General features: G+C 39.7%; 1 protein-coding gene across 1 annotated transcript in view; it reads left to right on the top strand.

Annotated features, from left to right (window-relative positions):
• The window catches only part of LOC125890260 (endophilin-B2-like), a 56,179-nt gene extending 50,108 nt beyond the window's left edge, over positions 1-6,071 (top strand). The window contains exon 11 of the mRNA XM_049578817.1: positions 3,247-6,071. Within this exon, the coding sequence (XP_049434774.1) occupies positions 3,247-3,354 (108 nt within the window). The 3' untranslated portion in view covers positions 3,355-6,071. The remainder of the gene's footprint in view (positions 1-3,246) is intronic.
• The last annotated feature ends 4,906 nt before the right edge of the window (positions 6,072-10,977 follow it).

The following is a 10,977-nucleotide window of genomic DNA, read 5'->3' as shown; positions in this document are numbered from 1 at the left end:
CACTTCATCATTTAACTGTCTTCTTTGTTAGATATTGGTATATACAGTTAAGTTTAGTGTTGGGCGAGCTAAGTGGAAAATGTAGTGAGCTAACCTACAAGCTACTCTACATTAAAATAAAGTTTTACTACATTTAAGCTATTCCCAGGGAAACATAGCTACAAGAAAATGGCAAAAGGAGGGTTTTTTTTTTTTTTTACTTTATGTCAAATCAGCGTTATCTCAATGATAAGCAAAACTGTCAGCCAAACAAATAGACAGGCAAACAAATGTTCAGTTAAACTGTTATAAAGTAATAGACTTAAATTAAAAAAAATTGTAGACTTTGTGACATTTGAACATGTCCTCCAATAGCATGACATCATCAGTCAGCCTATTGCTCTCTCTCTTTCTCTTTTTGTCTTCCTACTTAATTCCTGTCTCTGTCTTGGCCTTTTTAAGTAGGCTATCTGGCTATGTAAGTAATTCAAAAACAGAATCCCAAAATGTAGGCTATTTTTCAGTCAGTAAAACCGTTATAAATAAAAGGCAGTAATATAGTCAATAAAAATAACAGACCTAAATGAAATGAACTTTTCTTTCTTGGGACATTAGAACATGAACATGTCTTGCACATAAAACTTGTAATCACTGTCACTCTCTCTCACTCCTCTCTTCCTTCTTAATACTGTTCTCCATCTCTCTAGCTCTTTCCTTGGCCCTTGTTGTGTCTATTTTTCTACTGTCCACTGCAAATATTCTAAATGTATACAGTCTGTGGGCAAGACACGTGAAAGAAACATCAAGAAGTGCGATGTAGCCAATCAGAGGCAGAGTAGGGTGGGTCTTGCTAAGTGATGTCATGTGGCAGTGCTTTCTTCATCTTCGTGCGTCGGTGTAGCACTGGCATTATTCACATTACTTACCCTCAGTTTTATTATCCTTACTTTTATCCAGACTTCAACAGAAAAACAGTCCGCTGCACCTCAGAGTTTTTCCTGGGAAAAAGAGCTTGTAACTTTTGTGGACACTACCACATTACTCAGTCAATTAATCAGCTTTACAACTGAAAAGCTGATTGACTCAGAAATCAATCAAACTTTAATTATAGAGCACTTTTCATACAAAAGAAGCAGCCCAAAGTGCTTTACATAAAAACAATACAACAAACAATAGACACAAGAGATATCCCCCCTTCTCCCACACACACTCACACGTACGCGCGCACACACACAAACACACACACACACACACACACACACACACACACACACAAGCACACAGATTTAAAAACACTGAGGAAACACTATCCTGCACTCACCACTTTGAAGTGAGGAAACCCCAAAGAGAGGATAATCGATACTATAGAGAGATAAAAATATCTGTGTAAATTAAAATTCGGTAAATATCCAACAGATAGAAATAATAAAATAAATAAGATTCAGTTAAAAGCCGAACTAAAAAGGTAAAAATAACAAAATTAATAAAATTAAAGGCCAGAAAAAAGGTTAAAAATGATAAAATAAATAAAATTCAGTTAAAAGCCAGACTAAAAAGGTCGGTCTTGAGTTTGTTTTTAAAAATGTCCACATTCTCTGTTTTCCTCAAGTCCTCAGGCAGACTGTTCCACAAACGTGGGCCGTAATGATAAAAGGAGGCCTCACCATATGTTTTGGTTAAAACTTTTGGAGTAATTAAAAGGCCGCTGCCTGAAGACCAGAGAGTTCTAGAGGGCTCATATGTTAAAAGCAAATCAGACAAATAATTAGGACCAAGACAATTAAGAGCTTTAAAAACCATTAAGAGAATCTTAAAATCGATTCTGAAGCAGACAGGTAGCCAGTGCAGAGACTTTAAAATTGGTGTGATCTGTGCTCTCTTTCTGGTCCTCATCAGAACCCGTGCAGCTTAGTTCTGAAGAAGCTGTAGTGGAGCAATGCTTCTCTTAGAGAGACCAGAAAGAAGAGTGTTACAATAATCAATTCTGCAGATGATAAAAGCGTGCATTAGTGTCTCTGTGTTGGCTTGAGGTAAAAATGGTCGCACTCTGGCAATGTTCTTGAGATGATAGTCATGTGATGATGTGAGCATTAAAATTTAATTTTGAATCTAAAATAACACCAAGGTTTTTTACCTGCTCAGATGTGTTAAAGGCCAGGGATTTGAGTTTTAAACTAAGTTTTTTCTGTGTGCTTCAGGACTGATGACAAGTACTTCTGTTTTGTCCTGGTTGAGCTGTAAGAAGTTATCTGCCATCTATGACTTGATATCTAAAATGCATTTCAAAAGGGCATCTATTGGTCCAGTGTCATCAGGAGACACGGCTATGTAAAGCTGTGTGTCATCAGCATAACCATGGAAATTAATGCCGTCTCTCCTGATGACGTCCCCCAGTGGCAACATATAAAGATTAAAAAGAGTTGGACCTAAAATTGAGTCTTGGGAGACACCACAGTTCATACCTCTCTGAGGAGCATTCGTCCATGCTTATAAAAAATTCTCTGCCAGTAAGATATGATTTAAACCAGTTAAAAACAGTAGCAGAAAGTTGTGACATTACTGCCACACTACTGAGAAATGTAGTTAAGTTAGTAAGTAGTGGCGGCACTGCCCAACACTGATAAAGTGTGGCCAGACGTGGTCAAGGATTGTTGCTGGAAGCTGCTTCTTGTTCTGGAATTTGCTGTGTCATCAAATCATTGTGCTCAAAAGGAAGTGGTGCTTCTTTCTCTTTCAGGCAGCTCGAACTTTGGCATCTGCAGCCCTCTACACTCATCCCTGTACTTAAAACAGTGGTGAAGTAAAAAGTAGATTATTGGCTCAGAAACATACTCAAGTAAATAGTACAGCACAATTTAAATAAAAGGAGTATCAAAAGTATCCATAAAAAACTGCTTTTTTTACTCTTGCATTGTAATGCATTACCACCCACCCCTTCTTTTCAGTGATTGTTAAAGCAACCAGTATGGATTGGTCATATTTTATTGGCAGTTCAACTGGAGAGATTTCCCTAGCAGACATACAGAAGGAGAGACTGGAATCCTATGACTACAGTTGAGGATATTTTATGTGTAATGTTTGTCCAGAATGTTAAAATGGGGGAGGCCAGCTGGCATGAAAGAAGTCATCTGTAGTGCTTTATGTAGTGTACATTGCATGAGGTGCACTCTGTGTTGAATTTTGTATGGAATAAGTTGCTGTTATTGTGGCTGTAGCAATACATTTCAAATATTAGGCATTAAAGTGTCCATGTGCTCTGTGTTCCAGGTCATTACAGTTTACACAGTGCCAGGAATGGACTCTGACTGGCTGATTGGAGAGAGAGGAAACCAGAAAGGAAAAGTGCCTGTCACATACCTGGAGCTTCTCAGCTAAAGAACACACAGCATTGACAAACACATGTGCATGTGCATGTGTGTGAGTGATTACTACTAAAGCCATGAGGATATTTCATTCACTTCATTCAATTTCACACTCCCACACCAACCTGTAACCTTCAGCAGCAGTCCTCCACAGTAAGCATTAGCTAAAGTGTTAAGTTAAACAGGCTCACTCATCTATCTCTGTGCTTCCCCAAACACACTGAAATATATATTAACACTGACAGCAGTCATAATGGAGACATTGTGACAGTGAGTGCAGGAAAATCCCCATGGGAGATGGTTAACATTCCTTTTTATTATGATAATGATTTTTTTCCTTTTTATTTCCTATTTATTGTTTGCATCCTAATGTTTCAGGTAGACCTTCCACACTGTCTTCAGAGGGATTTCATCAAAATTATGTTGTTAATTTGTCTTCATTGTCTCTTAAAGCTGTTTCATAGTTTGTCTTAAGAAGGCAGCAGTACAGATAAAACAAACATGCAATAATCATGCCTCCTTGAGGTTAAAGGGGCGATGACCAGTTACGAACAGTTTATCTCTGTATGACACACTCCTTATTAAAGAAGAAGTGAAACTAATTGATGCATCAGATTCCCTGTAATTACCAGCCATGGCTGAAGAAAACCATTCACGCCACTTTGTTTTATTTTAAAGCCATAAATCAAACTGAAAGTTGTGACTGCTTCCCATTTTTGCTGCAGAAATGTGTTCTGTTCTTCTTTCTTCCAATACGACATGAAAAGACTTCCATTTCTTGAGAGATGTATCTTTTTTTTTCTTAAGTCTTGACGCAACCATTAAATATGACAAAGCATTAAGTAAGCCAATAGCATCGGCTTACTGAAAAACAATACATATAAAACAGCAGATAAAGTTTTCGATGAATGTTTCATCAGCCCAAACTCTTGGAAAGCAGATTTGCCTTAACTGCTAATTAAAATGAATGTTATTCTTGTGTGATTTAAGGCGACAGTCATGAACGCAGTATCTCAAGAACATCTGAAGGGAAATCCTTCAAATTTGGCACAGATGTTCACTTGGACTCTGTGATGATTTGATTAGATTTTGGTGATCAAAGGTTAACATCACTGTGACCTTGCATCTCTCACATAATCATAAATGAGATATCTCAAGAATACCTTGAGGGAATTTCTTGAAATCTGGCACAAACGTCCACTTGGACTCAAATTTGAAGAAACTCCCTTGAACTAATTAGAATATGGTGGTCAGGTCACTGTGACCTCACAAAACATGGTTGTGGCCATAGCTCAAGAATTAATGTAATGATGAAAAAAATTTCACACAAATGTCTAATAGAATAAAATGGAGAAGTGATGACATTTTATATCAAAAAGGTCAAAGGTCAACTTCACTGTGACATCATAATGTTCTGCAAAACACTTTTCTGGCCATTACTTAACATCATATCTCAGGAACAGAAGGGGAGACATTTGGTCAGATACTGAATTGGCGACTCTAATCTTGGGTGTCCACCTTCTTGAAACTGTGCTGATTGTATAGATCTTCTGTGCTGCTGGGTTGAAGATGTGTATGAAGCATCTAAAGCATCCATGATTTCACAGAAATGGATGTGAACTGTCAATGCAACTTCACTAGTGTGCGGAGGCATACAGCCAGGGTCAGAAATTAGCACCAGCCACCAGCCAAGTGCTGGTCAAATATGCAAGTGGCTGCTAGATTTGCGTCACCCACCAGCCAAAAAAAACAATGGTAATCTATTGAGTGGCTGGTAGATTTGCGTCACCCACCAGCCAAAAAAAACAATGGTAATCTATTGAGTGGCTGGTAGATTTTTGGAATCCACCAACCAAAGTGGCAGGTGGATAAAAAGCCTTCTTTGCCTCTCCCAGCAAAGAAGATGTCCCCTTGAACAATATGAACACCTGCACAACAAATAAACATGAACACTCCCATCCTAACTGCCTTAAGATGATGGGAAGAAACTGCTAAGGCCATCTGCTGCAAACCAGAGAATGCGCTCTTCACAACAAAATGTCCAGTGACCTAATGTACACCACATACAGCATGCAGGACTCCTTTTAATCATGTGTGTGTGTTTGTGTGATTTTGGTTTGCCCTTATGTGTTGTTTGAATTTACAAAGGTCCCGTTTGTCGCTGTTTTTGTCTGTTAATACTTCAGAGTATCTTCAGTCTGGAGCTGCATGTGCTACAGCTAGCAGCCTGTCCATGTGTGTGTGTATAAGAGTATAAGATATAGCTAAGTCTGTTTGTGTGAGAACTGGAGCATCAAAATGTTTGCACAAAAAGAAACTAATGTGCTCTCACATCCATTATGTGTACATGCATGCACTGTCATTTTTTTTAACCAACCTCAGTTTTTGTGAAATGAGTACAATGTTTAAAAATGCAACAATCTGCTAGCAAAGGAGAAGTGAAATTAACCTGAGACTCAAGCACATAGTTTTCTTACGTCAGTGAGAGGCGAGAATGTGGTCAAATAATTCTTGTTGGCAGATGAATGTAATCCACGTCATGTGTCCTGATCTCTAGTCTTGTGCTCATTTCACAAATTTGTTGTTTTTTTTTTTTTTACTTAAACTGTTGTGTTATACCTCATCTTGTATTATTATTGTCATTATTATTATTATTATATATTTTGTCAAAATATGTATTGCCTGTTCCTTAACCATGCTGAATGAATGAAATGTATGGGATTAATTTAATAATAAAAAGTCTGATTTATTTGATTTCACTGACTTTTTCACAGTAGCTATATACACTTATCCTAGGAAACCATACTGAATATAACAAACCACCGTGGTCAAAAGGTAAAGTCAATGCAAAAGTGCCTTAAGGTGAAGTTCCTCTAATTGGCTGCTAAATGCAACTACAAGGGGGGAGGGGGGGGGGGGGTGTTTATCAGGTGTCCCTGGCTATCATAATCAGCCATGATGGTTGCTGCTTGCACATTCTACCTCAGCTCCACTGACACTTTCTCACCCATTTGCCCAGATTTGGATTTTTTCTGCCCCCCAAGATTATAAGCATCTGTGTTGATTTTACAAGCAGTAAAACCCACACAAATGTTACTTGCATGCATGTTTAGTCTGTAATTCACATCAGCACTGCAGTGGCAGAAGGGCCATTAGCACAGCACAGATTTCTTTTGCACCAGTTGCACTGTCCACTTCAAAAGGACTGTTAACACCAAAATCAAAAATACACATTTTTCCTCTTACCTGTAGTGCTATTTATCAATTACTACATTTACATACAAGAGAAAGGCACAATAAAAGAGACAATATTTCTGCTGAGATGCTAACATGTCTAATGAAAATGAATATTCCACTAATATTCCCATTCATATGCAACCATGCATACTCCGATTGACATAAATGTCAATCGTTGTATGTCAAAATATAAAAAAGTAGAAGAGCTGGAGACGCTTGTCAATTTGCTTCTTTGCATCAAAATAGAATTTTTTCAGTTGCCAACCAGTGGCAGACTTGTTGGACCATGTGAACACAGTGTCCATTTTACATTACTTCAACCACCTTCATGAAAAGATCGGTGTTGAGATATTTGCACATATCCAAAAACCCCTTTGAAATCCAGGTCTGTCATCATGTTTTAAAGTTGGTGAGTTTCTTCTTCCAACCAGAAATGTTAGCTTTTCTTTTGGCCATGCATCTTTACCCCAACCTTAAGAACTGTTGGTGAGTTGGTTTGTATACAATGCACAGAGCTGGCCATAAACAGACAAGAGACCGTGTAATGCAAACTGTTGTAATTGAGATGCATATTCCAAATGTGCTGTATACTGTACATGTCCAAAGAATGCTATTAAAACCTGAATAATACTTGCATATCCCTCATGTCTTAATCAAGAAATGCTACATTCAGAAAAAGGCCTTATTCTGAATATCTAAATGGAATATGCTGTTTTCACAATACATTTCAAATTCAGAATATTGTCATATTCGTAATAATAGCAGGATATTAAAATGTATCTTAACGTACCGCATGAATATGGTTTTGATGTGAGGTGCTGAGTGTTGGAGATATCGGCTGCAGAGATGACTGCCTTGTCTGCCATGTAATAGAACTAGATGGCTTGTGGTGCTAAAAGCTCCAAAAAGTACTTTTCAAAACTCAACAGCAATGGCCCTTTTCAGAAATCATGACCCAATTAATCACAATAATCCACAGACGTTGTTGTGAGCAGTTGCATGTAGGAACTATTTTCTTTCTACCAAACCACACCCGACAACTGTATGACCACAGTCTCATGGATGAGGGGCTCATGCGCCGCTGCCAAAGTGTAGCTGCAGCTGGAGCAGCTATGTGACCTGCCCAATGGCTACATGATTCGCCCACCATACCTACACGTCAGTACATGATCATCCCCCTTCACTCCTTGGCCTAGAAGCAGAAACCCTGAAGAAAATGCTAAATTAGCATTTAGCTGACTATGAAGTATTAGGTTAAAAGAGAGGTGGAAAGAGTTACAGCATGGGTCTTATAAGCTGAATCATGTCTTCATAAATAATGAATTACAGAGTGGAGTACTACTGCTACGTTTGGCCCTATTCGTTAATTACAATGTCACGTTGTTGCAGGGTTCAGATAACTCTTGCACCGATGGGCTTGTCTTGTACTAGTAGTGGGTGCAGTTTTTCGGGGCATGTCGTGTATGCTACAAATAGAATGTGTCCTCAGCTGTACATGTCTTATCTCTTTGACTGAGCTGTAATATTAGCTAGCTCAGTGTTGCTAGGTGAGCTAGCAGTAGATACACACTTCCTTCAGTGTGGTGATACAGTTGGCAGGTGTAGTTTGGTAGAAGGAATGTACTTATGATATGGAAGTGCTCACAGCAAGGTCTGTGGATTATCTTGAGTAATCGGGTCATGACTTCTGGCAAAATTGCTGGTGAGTTTTGTGAATGTGTTTTTTAGTACTTTTAGCACCACAAGTCGAGTGCCATCTATAGTTCCATAATTTTGGAGAAAAGGCAGACATCTTTATGGCTGATAATTCCAACACTTGACAACTCTAGATACTATCTAGATTGGTTGATAGCACTACTGGATAGCTCTAAGAGCATGAATTTGTATTTTTGATTTGGGATGAACTCTCCCTTTAAGAACCGAACTCAGATTTTAGCCATGCTTGCAGTGTGGATCTAGCCAATCAGTCATTCCACCGCTTTGAGCTTGACTGAAATATGTCAACAACTGTCAAATGGATTGCCATTACATTTTGCACAGACATTCATGGTGTCCAGAGAATTAATACTGATGGCTTTGGTGACCCACTGACTTTTCCTGTGGCACCACTGTGAGGATGATATGTTTATTTTTTACATGAAATGTATCAGAAACTACTGGATCTATCTAGAATCTAGATTTCCATCCTCCAGGAGATTTAGCTTCCTCTTGTCTCTCTCTCTCTCCTTCAGTGTGTTTTTATTATTTTGTCCCATCTGTTTGAATGGTGCTTGTGTTTTGCTTCTTACATGTTCATGACCAGGTTCCATGGTAGAGAGGAGGTCATGTTGCTCTGGCTTTAACTGTTTGGCCCAGTAGAGTAAATTATTGTACAGCCTCACAGGGCAGATAGCATGGCTGTAGACTCTTATTTATTTAGTTTTACTTATCATGCCAGGGTCACAGAGGCAGAAAGGCTAATGGAACAGCAAAAATTTTCCTGACCCAGTTACCCATCCCAAGCACTCAACAGTCACAGATTTTAAATGACATTACATGCATGCTCATTGCAACAGCTCCAAATGCTGTATGATGAAAGGGACAGGACGGTACTTGTTTCAAAGGACGGAAGCATTTTGAGATTCCCCCTGCCTACCCTCAAAGAACTCAGAACGTGACGGCCCTCACACTCAGGAATGCACACTCAACATACCTAAATGGTGCTGTTAGTCAATAAGTGCAGACAGGGGAACTAAACCCCTGGTATCCTCCTCTCTTGAGGGTATCCCCATGTTCCCTCGGGCTAGCAGGGAAGTTTTTTCTGCAGTGTATCCTCCATCTCCTGGCCTTGGGGCCGCAGCAACTTCACTTTACTCCTCTTTATTTTATGAAGCCATGGCATACTCCAGGTCCTGTACCTTTCTGAATCATTCAGTGATTCCCCCTGTAGTGGTACCTTGATTGTGATCTTTCATAGCTGACAGCTGGAATGAAGATCAACCAGAAACGCAAACATTTATATTTAGATGTCTACAGCCATAGTGAGTCTGCACTCTTTCCTACCACAATCCTACAATATCAGTGTGACTGTGGTGTAGATCTGCTCAGTAGCCAACAGATCAGACTGTAGCTGTATTGGGTGGCTTCCAGGTGCAAGGAACTGTGGTTCCCAAGAAAGAGCCTTTGGATTAATAAGAATTTAAAAGAGTTTATTTTGACTCAATCCAACACACACACTGTCATGCTGCTGAGGATACTCACAAGAGCAGGGCTCAACAAGATAAGACAGCAGGAAAAACACATTTCTGAAACACAGCTTGACATTATTTCTTAGGCTTCCCTCCATTTTTGTTAATTGTTGATTACTGGATCATTTGGACTCTTTAAAGCTGGTGAGGGCATAAGTCTGGAACCAGCAGAATTTGAAAATACACCCTCTGCAGCTTTCCCCTCTCTGTCCTAAGCCCATCCCACCAGACAAGCATGGGCAGGAACATGAGCTTCATACAGTAACCCAATGTTTCCCACACATTGATTTATTTAATCTTAGTTCATTGTACACTTGTACGCAGCTTATTTTCTAAGGTCCTTCTTGTCCTGCTCTCTCTCTTTTTTTTATCAGACCACAAATAAGAAAACCTGGAGCTTTGGACTGCTCCACCGGGGGGAGAGGGGGTTACAGCTCCAGAGACAGCAGGTTTAGATTTTTATGCCTCTGTGCCAGCAACAGCCGTGGTCGCAGGCTTTTTGTTTTGGGTTGTCCGCTCATCTTTCCGTCCCATTCTCATGAATGCGATATCTCCACAACGCCTTGAGAAAATTTCTTCAAATTTGGCACAAATGTCCACTTGGACTCAACAAATAACTCATTGCATTTTGGTGATCAAAGGTCACTGTGTGACTTCACAAAACATGTTTTTGGTTATAACTCAAGCTGTGGACTGCTTTGTGGGCGAGACAGTGGGCAGCAGCTCTGGAGATAGACCATCAGTCAGCAGCTGCAGTGGCTCAAGTTTGGCCAGGGCAAACACTGCGAGCTTGTGGCCAGCAGCAGTGCTAAGTCCAGGCTAGGGTGAACCAGTCAATTTGCAGTTTAAATTCATGCAGTGGATACAGTGGGGTAATGGTAGTTGATGAGGTGGGTGTACTACTAGGAAGATGGATAGGTCACCAAGGAGGAAGTGGGTATACCCTCCTATATATTCCAATGGCTTTTGGCAGATAGGTTGGTATACTGTAAAAGGCCAGAAAAAGAGGCGAGTATAGCCTACCTGAGTATACCTGAGTATACCCTTAACTACACGACTGGCTGGAGCCATGAGCCTTTGACTCCAGTTAGTAAAAGGCTAAACTATCAGCAGCATTTTCTGAGACACTTCACCAGTATCGACATGTGTTTACTTTGTTTAGTGTTAGACTC

Source organism: Epinephelus fuscoguttatus, linkage group LG6 (genome assembly GCF_011397635.1).
Source record: "Epinephelus fuscoguttatus linkage group LG6, E.fuscoguttatus.final_Chr_v1".
In the NCBI taxonomy this organism is placed as follows: Eukaryota; Metazoa; Chordata; class Actinopteri; order Perciformes; family Serranidae; genus Epinephelus; species Epinephelus fuscoguttatus.
Note: the sequence above shows the minus strand (reverse complement) of the source record. Positions and strands in the feature narration are given on the sequence as shown.